At 35.4% G+C, this 13,193-nt stretch overlaps 1 protein-coding gene across 1 annotated transcript in view; it reads left to right on the forward strand.

The window, feature by feature from the left end:
- Positions 1-52: 52 nt before the first annotated feature.
- slgA (proline dehydrogenase slgA) overlaps positions 53-13,193 on the forward strand; it is a 108,102-nt gene continuing 94,961 nt past the window's right edge. Inside the window, exon 1 of the mRNA XM_089086695.1 lies at positions 53-338. Coding sequence (XP_088942821.1) covers positions 69-338 — 270 coding nt within the window. The 5' untranslated portion in view covers positions 53-68. The remainder of the gene's footprint in view (positions 339-13,193) is intronic.

The following is a 13,193-nucleotide window of genomic DNA, read 5'->3' on the forward strand; positions in this document are numbered from 1 at the left end:
TTTTATTTTGTATAAGAACATACCAACCGTTTTCGTTTCCACTTAATTGTAAAAATTCAAATTGCACAATGGCGTTAAGAGGCTCAGTGAAAAATTCTCTTAAATTGAGAGCTATTAATGGTGCTTGTCGCTTCAGAAGCTCACAAGCAGCTTCCCTTGCCTGTGAAACACATAATGTTATAGACGAGCCTGAGTCAAAGAAATCATACAGCCAACTTGACACATCTTTTACTGACACTGTTGCAGCATATAAGAGCAAGAGCTTTAGTGAACTTTTGCGGTCATATCTCGTCTTTTCACTATGTTCTTCAAGTACGCTCGTGGAAAACAACATGAAAGTTCGTATATTTACTATTATTTAGATTTGTACAATATTCTAGTTTAGGGTTATCTACATAGCCTATGACAATATAGAAAAAAATTTCTTTAGGGTAAGACACCCAGTAGTCGGACAATTTAATCAATTTTGATACTTTTTAATATTTTAACTACTATAATTACTTTATTATACCTACTAGAAACTTAATTTTTTTAAAGTAAAAATTCTGTATCTTTTGTGAACAATTAGGTTAACAAGTAAAATATTTATACCTAGTCCAGTACTGGTTATTTTTTAATTACTAACAAGTGGCAATTCCGCCTAAAGTCGGACATAACAAATGGCTCATTGTAAATACTTATGACGCACTATTGCCTAGTCCTGACCAGCAGTCTCCCTATTCACGGCCACCAGCAAAAAAACTAGTTTTCCCAGTCTTGTTTTCTATATACTGTCATCTCGGCCAAGCTAATTTCGAAATAGCTGCAGTTTGTAAATCACCATTTTGCAAATGAAAAATTAATTTTTAAAGGTTTATTACAAATTTGTATAACAAATTTGATTTTTAGAGAAGATAATTCAGATTGTAATTATTGAGAAAAGTGATTATCCTTGTTATTAAATATGAGCATGTGCCGATCAGGGATTTTTTTGGGGTGGGGGGGGTGGGGGGGACGAAATAGGTCGATATAATAAAAAAAATTAAGGGGCGCAAAATAGGTTGGTCTGATAAATTTGCATTAGGAGTAAGTTTAATTCACGCCAACTTGAGTTAATTAAGTAAATTACGCTCTTTAATGCTCTTTTTTTAATGCTCTTTAAGAATATAGCAATTATTTTTATTGGAAATGAATTTTACCCCCCACCCCTATATATAACAAATCAGGGTATATATTTGCAAATTAGGGGGGTGGGGGTAATTTTATTTCTGTGTAAATGAGAGGTAAGTTTCAACTCCCCCCCCACCCCCCTAATGTGCAAATATATACCCATAATTGGTATATATAGGGGTGGGGGCTAAAATTCATTTCCAACAAAAATGGGTAAATATATACCAAATCCTATTATTGAGTTAGGACTAAAGTAAATACACCATTTGATGCCTTTTTTTATGCTGATAACAAATATAATAATCATTTCTATCGGAAATTAATTTCAGCCCCCCCCCCCCTAAATATGCCAATTCAGGGTCTACATTTCTACATAAGGGGGTGGGTGGGCCAATTTTTTTTATGATGTAAATCGGAGGTACGTTTAAAAGTAATTTTAATATAAATATGAAGATTGAAATTATTGAGAAAAGTGATTTTCCTTGTTATACAATGGAGACAGGTGCGGATCAGGTATTTTTTTTGGGGGGGGGGAGGGGATTCTCGTTGGGTCAAAAAAAAACAATAATGGGTCGCACCCACTGGTTCTATCAAACAAGTGAAGCAGGAGTACTTTTAATTAATACAAAATTGTGTAAAGAAAGTAAATTACACAAATTTAAGCTAAACTAGGGGGGCTGTGCGCCCCGTCGCCCCCACCCCGCTGGATCTGCCACTGAATGAGGGGAACTGGTATTCCCCTGTACAATGTTTTCAACTATGCAAGATTCCAATCGTGCACTTTTCATATTGATCTGAGACTATTCTTGATATGCTTTATTATTTTTTTAGAAATTATCATAAACTTTTCTTTGGAGTAAACTTTTACTTTTAAAATTAAACAAAATAATAGTTACCATTCATGAATCAATGTCCCATGGCAACTTTTTCTTAATAGTAATTTTTTTTCAAAATGTTTTTAACTTTTGGTTACTATGGGCTGTTGTTTGTTCTTTACTAGGTTACACCTACCTCTGCAACCATGACAGTAGTGGATCCAGAGGGGGGAGGGGGTTCATCCCCTAGTCAGTACCTCACTCGTTAAGCCAAAGATTTTTTAGTACTTTTATAAGAGCTATTTATTCTAAATAACGGCCTTTGTGATTAAGGGGTCATTTTTAAAGAACTGGAACAAAATTCGAACTTTAGCTTAAAGAGCAAGGTATTGACTAGTAGGCGAGCCCCCTAATATACATATTAAAAATATATGAATGTAGAAGTTCGTTAAGTAAGTTAATTTGTAAGTTATTTATCTTTATTACTAATGAAAACATTTGTAAATAAAATTAAATAAGTTTTGAGATAGCCATTTAACCAAATAAAAGTAAAATTAATATGCACATTTTGTTTTAATTATTCATGTATGGTGACCCAAGATCAAAACCTGCATCAATTCAAAAACATTCAAAAATTAAATAAAAAAACAAGTTTTTTAACTGAAATTAAATAACAAAATTAAAACTTAAACAGAAATTATCCCGTATATGAAAAGGGCTGTCCCCTCCTTAATGCCTTGTTCTTTATGCTAAAGTTTGACTTTCTCACAACTTTTATTTTTGTTAAACAATAAAAAAATTGTTAATCTTCCTCCTCGTCAGCAGCTACACCCAAAATCTGCTTGTTTTGCTTTTTTTTTTTGCTTTGGCATTCTTCAAGACAAATATTGAACTTTCTACCGTGAAAAGGCACCTTTTATTATTTCTTCGCTTTCAATCTTGTATATACGTCACTGAAATATAGCCCCTTATAGAAAAGAATACTCCATAATCCTTCGTCCTGATGTCTTAATTTAGCTTAAATTCATTTTTATTATCGGAATTCAATCAAAATTAAGTGCACATGCCCCATCAATAATGGTCAAACATGTCACTTCAATACCTGACAAGTCTCACATCAATTTTTCTAAACGGCAAAAATAAAGAAAAAAAGGAATCGTTATGCGACTTCTCAAACAAAAACAGCTGTCAAAAGCAATTAAGAAATCCTTTCTGGTTTCAAATGATTTGCATAACCCACTTTCCGAATTTTGTACCGCAACAAATGACCATCTTTGAAAGTATTAGCCTATTAAAGATTTTGAGGATTCTATGAAGAGGAGCATAGTCTTGTAAAATTGTAGAAAAATTGGTACTGGTGCATTATGTTGGCACTTCTAAAAAAATCAAGTTTGGTTCCTGCTGATGAAATGAAATAAAATAGGATGAATATGCAATAATTTGTTAACAAATTTGGGATAGTTATTTCGGCTCAACGGAATTGTTGTTGTTATTTTAATGACAAAAAATATCAGTGTAATATCGGGGACCTTGCTTTTACTGCACGAGTACTTTGAAAGTGTCTGCAGGAACAAAGGGGTACGCTGGGGCTATTGAGTTGTGGGGCACCGGCAATAAAAGGTTTAATTTATTAATCTGTCTGGGGGGAGGTGGGTTAAACAAAAAAAACTAAAACTCTTTTTTGAAAACAAATTTTAAGTTTTTGCCTCACTATAAGCAATAATTGTTTTAAGCTATGGGTTCCAATCCTGGGCTGTGGCTCTGGATCTAAAACCTATTTTGTAAAAGGCTTGATTTACTACGCAGATGCAAGCCCTACTTGAGCCTGAAAACGAAGCTAAAACCAATTTTGGCTCCCAAATTTTTGAAACAAAATTACCTTTTGTTTTTTCCTAAAAATTCCCCGAATCTTGAAGACTTGTCCCCAAATTTGAATTTTCGAGAGTGGAAGCCCTGTATAGTATACCTGCATGATGCGAAAACACCAAAATTTGTTTACCTACATTTTTGTTATATTTTTACAAGTCAGACAAACATTTCGTTTTTGGGAGGGGGGGGGGTGTTCAACTCCCCCCCCCTCCCCAGGGTACAGCCGTGGCCAAGGAAAAAAAATTTCTATTGTACAAGGAAACCAGTAACGAAAAACCAGTAAAATAGGCTATTTGCAAGAGACCGCTATAGATAAAACATTGCAAAGCGGTGGTTTCTCATGGAGTTACAATATTTAAACGATTGTTTTTTGGTGTTTAAGGGGGGGGGGAGGTACCTAGGTTAGGTGATTTATTTAACGTAAGTTTTTATTGTTTTAAAAATTAAGTTGTGTAACAGATTAAAACTTTAGCGTAAAGAGCAAGGCATTGAGGAGGAGACAGCCCCTTTCATATACAGAATAATTTCTGTTCGTTTTAAGTTTTAATGTTGGTCCTTACTTTCAGTTAAATTTTTTTATTTAATTTCTGAACGTTTTTGAATTAATGCAACTTAGATTTTGGCTCACCGTACATGAATAATTAAAACGAAATTTGCATATTAATTTTACTTTTTTGGCTAAATGGCTTTCTCGAAATTTTGTTCTGATATAACTTACGAATTAACTTACGTAACGAACTTCTATATTCGTATGTTTTATTACGTATATTAGGGAGTTTGCCCCCTAGTCTATACCTTGCTCTTTAAGCTACAATTCATGTTTTGTTCAAATCACTAACCCCTGAGTCACAACAGCCGGTTGAAAAGAATAGATAGCTCTTCTGAAACCACTAAAAAAAAACTCTAGTGAAAAGGGCGAGGTATTGACTAGGGGGCGAACCCCCTCATATACCTAATAATTTCTGTTTGTTTTAAGTTTTAATGTTGCTCCTTACTTTCAGTTTAAAAAACTATTTTTTTATTTAATTTCTGATCGTTTTTTAAATAATCCGGCGCTCCCTTAATAGAAATGTCCCTTCCCCCACGGAAACATCCTCCCTGGAAGAATCCGCCCCCGTAACCCTTTCCCCCCCCCCCATCAGAAAAGAATCCCTCCTGAAAGCACAAAAATTCAGCTTAAAACTTCCATAATGCATACTCGACTGTGACATCTTTGCCGGAAATTAATTTTTCAACCCTCTCTCTTAAATAAAGCTTTTATATGCGCCTAATTTGACAAAATTCTATTCTGTCTTCAAACTTCAAATAGAGTATCATCACCCTTTCTTTATCAGACGTTTAAAATTATCAAAACATCAATGATACCACTATCTAAAAAGAACCCAGGGGAAATCTACGCGAAAACTTCGAAAATGCCGATATACACAAGTACATAATTGAGAAAATTGTCTTTACTGTTTATTAAATACGTAACTGGGCGGATCCAGGATTTTGTTTGTTTTTGGTGGGGGGGGGGGAAAAAGGGTGTAACAATAAAAAATTAATGGGGGGCAAAAAAGGTTTATCCCATAAAATTGCGTAAGGAGTAATTTTAATTAACGCAAACTTGAGTAAATTAAGTAAATTACACTACTTTAGGCTAAACTAGGGGGGCGTGCGCCCTTTTATCCCCTCCCCGTTGGATCTGCCGCTGAATGAGGGGAACTGGTATTCCCCTGTACAATGTTTTCAACTATGCAAGATTCCAATGGTACACTTTTCATATTGATCTGACACTATTTTTGATGTGTTTTAGGCTTTTTTTTATAAATCACCACAAACTTTTTTTTGGAATAAACTTTTACTTTTAAAAAGAACCAAAATAATATTTACCATTCCTGAATCAATCTCCCATGGCAACTTTTTCTTAATAGTAATTTTTTTAAAAATTTTATCCTTTGAAACAAGACGGGATTTCTTAATTGCTTTTGACAGCTGTTTTTGTTTGAGAAGCTGCATATTGATTCCTTTTTTTCTTAATTTTTGACGTGTATCAAAAATGGAAGGTTGTATCAAAAAGAAATCAAGTTTGGTTCATGCTAATGAAATAAAATAAAATAGGATGAATATGCAATAATTTGTAAACAAATTTGGGCTATTTATTTCGGCTCAACGGAATTGTTGTTGTCATTTTAATGACAAAAAATATCATTGTAATAGCGGGGAACTTGATTTTAAAACCCAAGTGAAGGAAAAGTTGCTGCGGGAGCAAAGGTGGACGCGGGGGCAGGGGATTTGTGGGCACCCTGCCAGAAGGGAGGTACTGTCTGTTTAGTCGGGGGAGAGTTGGGTTAAACAAAAAAAACATAATTGGGTACTTATGCATTATGCGGGCACCGCATAATTTACAAGTCTGACCATTAATTTTTGTTTTTTTGGGGGGGGGTCAAACCCCTAACCCCCCCCCCCTGGGGACTACCGTGGCCCAGGGAACAAATGTGCTATTGTACAAGGAAACCGGTCACGAAACCTGTCAAATAGGCTATTTGTAAGAGATCGCTATAGATAAATGACTGCAAAGCCGTGGTTTCTCAATGAGTGTCAACATATACACGCTTGATGTTTGGGGTTTAAAGGTGGGAAAGGCACCTAGGTTAGGTTTGGGTACGTATTTACTATATGGTCTGATTCCCCCCCCCTGAATGTGCAAATATATAGCCCAAATTTTTTCTAAATTATTATAAATTCATCCTATTTTATTTTACCTTCGTCCTATATAATTTGGGCGGGGGGCTTTCCCCCTGCTGCTATGGTTGAGAGTCGCCATGTCTTCTGTTTCCATCAAAATCGCCTAGCCTAATTGCAAAAGATTTGTTTGGTATAAATGCAAAAGACTAGGCTATAGCCTAATAGGCTAAACACAATATTTTATAGGTGTCCAAAATTTCAAAATCAAGATCTATATAGTTGTTTAATCTGTGACAATCGATTTTGAACTGAGTGAGTTCAAAATTGCTATGCCACACTTATCCAGACAATACCGTTGACTTACTTATAAATTCATATTACGGGCAGGAGTTCTGGGCACGTGAAACACTTCTATCATGTCAGTGGTTGAAGTTCTCGAATGAAAAATGACAGTTGACCAAATTTTAAAACCATCCGTGAAACAAGCCATTTTAGTCAGATAGCAACAGTAATAAATTAAGGGGAAAAGTTGAGGTTGGCCTATAATAGGCGAATAGGGGGGGGGGGGATTACTGATTACTGATAGCCTACATCTGTATCAGTAATCTGTAGGTTAGTGTAAGTTAACAATTGTTAAAATTTAAGGTTTTTTCAAGCAGTTCGTGGCAACGAACTGTAAGTAAGGAGCGACCTTGCTCAATAGTAGCCGACATTCTAAAAACCAGAATTTTGATACCCATAGATACATCAATAGAATCAGATTTTTATTCTGAATTCAAATATGTAAATTTAATCTAGTTAGTCTCACCTATCAAAAATTACGTGCCTAAGAAAATTTGCCTGATCTTCGAAAAAAGGAAAAACGCCCCCAAAAAATCATAGAACTGTAATGAAAATCACACCATCGGATTCAGCGTATCAGAAATACCTTTTACGGAAGGTTCAAGCTCATATCTGTAAAAATGTGGAATTTAGTATTTTTGGTCAAACAGTTCATGGTAACGTGTAAGTAAGGAGCGACCCCCGGCTCAATGGTAACCGAAACTCTAGAAAACGGGTTTTTGATACCAATAGATATACCAAAAGAATTAGATTTAAATGCTGATTTAAAATATATAACTTTCATCAAGTTTAGTGCTATCCATCAAAAGTTAAGCGCCTGAGAAAATTTGGCTGATTTTAAAAAAAAGTGGTAAAGAGCCCTTAAAAGTAATAGAACCTTAATTAAAATCACAGCATCATAGTCAGCGTCTCATAGAACCCTACGGTAGATTTTTAAAGCTCCTATCCACACAAATTTTGAATTATACATTTTTTGCCATAAAAAATATCACAGTGGCGTGTTTATTTGTTTTTTTTTTCAGAAGGGTTGATAATATCAAACCAGGGGTCCTAGAATATCGTGGGAGGGCTAATTGGAACTGACATTAAAAGTTACAGTGCCCTTTTTAAGTGACCAAAAAAATGGAGGGCAACTAGGCCCCCTCCCACGCTTATTTTTTTCCTAAAGTCACCCGATCAAAATTTTGAGATAGCCATTTTGTTCATCATGGTGTAAAATATGATAAATATGTCTTTTAGGGTGACTTAATCCTCCGAAGTTCCCAGAGGGAGGGATAAAAGTTATGAAATTTACCCAATTTTAACATATAGTTTTGGTTTTTGGTAATTATACAGATGTTTTCTGGTGTTTTTTTTTGTGGTTGTGGGTGGGAAGGGTGGGTCGGTTGTTATGTTGGAGTATCTGTTCATGAAGGAAGTTTGCATGGGGGAAGGAAAATTGCCATGATGGGGGCGCCGGACTTGCCAGCATTATTTATTGGTTATTGGGAAGTATACAACCATTTTCAGGAAGGATTTTTTCTGGAGGGGGGGGGCTAGAGGAGGGCGTTACCCCCGCCCGAAATGTGTGCCAGACTCAAAAAAACGTAGCGAAAATGGATATAAACAAATTTTGTATGAGTTTTTTTACTTTTATTTTTGTATAAAACCGGCCCCCAATTTTTTTCCAGTAAAAACACCTCCCAAAAATGGGGTGGGGGTAAAGCATGGCCGTATCTAGGGGGGGGGTTACCCGGTTTGAACCCCCCCCCCCCGAAATTTTTGACCGACTCGAAAATAAGTCGGAAATTAGTAAAACCTAGGTAAAAATCATTAAAATTAGTCGAAAACTGAGTCAAAAATTAGTAACCCCCCCCCCCAAAAAAAAAAAGTCAAAAATTAGTAAAACCCCCCCCTGAACAAAAATCCTGGATACGGCCCTGGGGTAAAGCATAGCATATATTATTACATAACCTAACCTAATCTAACATAGGTACCTTCCCCCCTAAACTCCAAAAAACACCCTTGCCAGCGACAATAGGTTATCCGTTTCATTGTGGGAAATGAACTTTAAAAACTTTTAACATAAAATAAACTTTTCCGATAATTGCTGCAATTACATTAACTATTAAATCATTAGCTGTCAAAAATATAATTTAATATAGCATAAATGAGCAGCCCGAATAATGCTTCGAGGGGACCTAAGTCGTTTAGGTATATTTAAAAACAGTTTAAATATCGTATAGGCCTATGCAATGAAAACCACGCCATAGCCTACATTCTATTACCCTATAGCGGTGGCTTAAATTAACCCGTCAAAAAAGGTTTTTGATGACCTACCCTAAGTTTTTCAAATAAAAGTAAAGAACTCCATTAAACCAAAAATAAGCAAGAATAATATCAAATAGGCAGAGCCTAAAAAACCAAGCACACAAAAAACCAAATCGGGCAAATCCTATGCCCGATTTGCCCACCATTTCCTTATTTTTTTATAGGCGGAAAAACGGAACGAAGAATACAAAACCAAACAATGGTGATTTTCAGCCGATGAATAATCTTCAGCTGAAAATCATCTTCGTTGTTTTGTCTTTTTTTTCTTTTTTTTTGTCGAAAAAATTACGATAAAGAATGAGTAATACGATGTTTTCTATCTTTGCAGAATCTGGAATGATTGTATTTCGTTATATAGATAATTTAAGAGACCACACTTCCTTTCCATGATTATAAAATAAAATTTCAAAATAGGGATAAAATCCTTTTTAATAGACATTGTATACTAAATTTCACAAAAAATATCAGATATTTCGGTCACATACAGGCTACAGTGACCGTCATCAGTAGTAAAACTACTCATCAGGGGACCTAAGTCTTGTAGGGACGGGACTTCAGCTAGGCCTAATGCAAAAAAAACTAAAATAATATGGGGCTGGACTTTTATAGTCGGTACTGGCGGTGCTTATCTCCATTTCCTGACCTTTCAGCCAAGAAGTGCAAGGGAGGAGTTGGGTGCAAGCCATCTATGAAATATATACTTGTAATTTAAGACTCTATAATGAAGTATTACCCCTAAACTTGTAGTTAACAGCCTTAGAAAATATTAAACCAATATAATAAACCAAATATTAAACCTCCCATACCACACCCTTTCAACGTGCCTATTCCGCCTCAGATGTGTCCATACAAAAACGAAATCTACCCCTTTCCAATGGAAAATAATCCTCTCCCTCAAGTTTGGTACTTGTGGAGTGAATGAACTCATACGCCGCCTTATTTTCAGTTGCAGAAAACATGATAAATAGAGAGAAGTATTAAGAAATTGTTGTGATAATTAATTTAAATTATTCACAATTAGCGCTATCCTGGGTCATCACACTTCACCGCCTAGGGCTTGAGAACTAAGCACTTTCACACCACTGATGTGCTTCACTCTTTCTAAAATTTTCTTTCTAAAATCAAGTTTAGTGCTACCCATCAAAAGTTAAGCGCCTGAGAAAATTTGGCTGATTTTCAAAAAAAGGGGGAAAGACCCCCTAAAAGTTATAGAACCTTAATGAAAATCACACCATCATATTCAGCGTCTCAGAGAACCCTACTGTAGAGTTTTCAAGCTCCTATCCACAAAAATGTGGAATTTTACATTTTTTGCCAGAAAAAAGATCACAGGTGCGTGTTTATTTATTTTTTTTTTCCTCAGGGGTGATCATATCAACCCAGTGGCCCTAGAATATCGTGGGAGGGCTCATTGGAACTGAAATTAAAAGTTCTAGTGCCCTTTTTAAGTGACCAAAAAAATGGAGGGCAACTAGGCCCCCTCCCACGCTTATTTTTTTCCATAAAAAAATAATTTTCCTATTTTCCTAATTTCCTATCATATTAAAAATTCTCCTATTTTTTTCCTCCCACGCTTTATTTTTTTTACAGTTAATTTGGTATTACTTCTGCACAAGGGCTGAGTTCAATGACTGGCTCTCGTTTTCGTTCTGAGAAGGACTGGTGTAAGACTATGAAATGCCTTTTCAGTTGTTTAGTGTTTTTAGGATACATGCTAAATTTTGATTTTTAAATCAATAATCCTGTTTTTTATACTTTCAGTAAAGCGCTAGTTTTTTATAATCCTAAAAGCATATAGAAACACAATTAGTTGGTTTATTTGTACTAGTTTTATTGATATATATTAGATAGGCTGTAAAAGTAATAATTTCTGTTCGTTTTAAGTTTCAACTTTGCTCCTTACTTCCTTTGGAAAAACTGTTTTTTTAAGTAAATTTTCTTCAGAATACACTACTTGACGTTCAAGTAGAGCATCAAGAATATGATATGCTTAGACTGCGCTAGGGGGCACGCGCCCCCCTCACCACTCCCGGATCCGCCACCATTAGCTGTTATCCGTTAGCTTATGGGTTTTGCAAAACGGAGTGACAAATCTAGGGGAAAGCCCCCCGCCCAAATTATATAGGACGAATGTAAAATAAAATAGGATGAATTTATAATAATTTAGAAAAAAATTTGGGCTATATATTTGCACATTAGGGGGGGGGAATCATACCATATATTAAATACGTAACCAAACCTAACCTAGGTACCTTTTCCCCCCTTAAACCACAAAAATCAATCGTGTGAATATTGACACTCATTGAGAAACCCCGGCTTTGCAGTCATTTATCTATAGCAATCTCTTGCAAATAGCCTATTTTACAGGTTTCGTGACTGGTTTCCTCGTACAATAGCAAATTTGTTCCCTTGGCCATGGTAGTACCCAGGGGGGGTTTGGGGTTTGACCCCCCCCCCCCAAAAAAAAAAAAAAATTGTCTGACTTCGAAATTATGCGGTGCCCACATAATGCATAAATACCCAATCACGTTTTTTTTGTTTAACCCACCTCTCCCCAGAAACAAACAGAAATTCCATCCCTGATTGAAGTTTCCCCACACAAAACCGGTCCCCTCGTACAAATTTGCTCCCGAAGAAAATTTTCCACTACTTAGTCATTAAAATCAAGTTTCCCGCTATTAAAATGATATTTTTTGTCATTAAAATGACAACAACAATTTCGTTGAGCCGAAATATATAGCCCAAATTTTTTTAAAAATTATTGCATATTCATCCTATTTTATTTTATTTCATTAGCATGAACCAAACTTGATTTCTGTTTTATACAACCTTCCATTTTTTACACACTGCAAAAATAAAGAAAAAAAGGAATCAATATGCGACTTCTCAAACAAAAACAGGTGTCAAAAGCAATTAAGAAATCCCGCCTCGTTTCAAAGGATAAAATTTTGAAAAAAAGTTACTATTAAGAAAAAGTTGCCATGGGACATTGATTCAGGAATGGTAATTATTATTTTGGTTCGTTTTAAAAGTAAAAGTTTATTCCAAAAACAAGTTTATGATGATTTCTAAAAAAGCCTAAAGCACATCAAAAATAGTGTCATATCAATATGAAAAGTGTACCATTGGAATCTTGCATAGTTGAAAACATTGTACAGGGGAATACCAGTTCCCCTCATTCAGTGGCAGATCCAGCGGGGAGGGGGCGAAGGGGCGCACGCCCCCTAGTATAGCCTAAAGTAGTGTAATTTACTTAATTTACTCAAGTTTGCATTAATTAAACTTACTCCTGATGCAAGTTTATGGGATCAACCTTTTTTGCGCCCCCATAACTTTTTTATTGGAGCCCCATATTCTGCCCCCCCCCCCCAAAAAAAAAAAAAACAAACGTGATACGCACCTGGCCGCATTGGATAACAATGGAAATAAATTTTAAAAAAAATTTCAATCTGAATATTTAAATTAAAATAATTCACAACAGTCAATACGATTACACAAAGAAAAGCATTTTGCCCCCCCCCCCTTAGTGCTTACGTTATCCCATTTAAGTGCATTTATAGGGGGGGGGCGTTACTTAGTTTACAATGGAACAGTGAATGTTAATTTCTATAAGCATAAAAAAAGGCCAACACATCCAAAAAAAGCCGAGCATATCAACAATCAATTAATTAAATAAAGTATAAGTTCATTCAACTTAATCCTTATGCAAATAATTAATATCAACCTAAGTTTCAACCTGTAATTTTTTTTATATACTCACAACATTTTGCCCCCCCCCCCCCAAAAAAAATCCTTCATCCGCACCTGCCCACATTGAATAACAAGAATATTCACTTTTCTCAATAATTCCAATCTGAATTATTATCTTCTCTGAAAATCAAATTTAAATAAAAAAATGTCTTATATTAATAAACCTTTTACAATTTCATGTTTTGTTTGCCATCATGAATCATGAATTTTGCCAAAACATGAATTAGCAGGTTCTGCCTCCAGGCCTAGCAACAAGCGGACGAAAACCCGGCAAAAGCGATAACAGGAAAT

This window comes from Artemia sp. Qi Xiang Cuo, chromosome 3, assembly GCF_049724085.1.
Source record: "Artemia sp. Qi Xiang Cuo chromosome 3, ASM4972408v1, whole genome shotgun sequence".
Lineage (NCBI taxonomy): Eukaryota > Metazoa > Arthropoda > Branchiopoda > Anostraca > Artemiidae > Artemia > Artemia sp. Qi Xiang Cuo.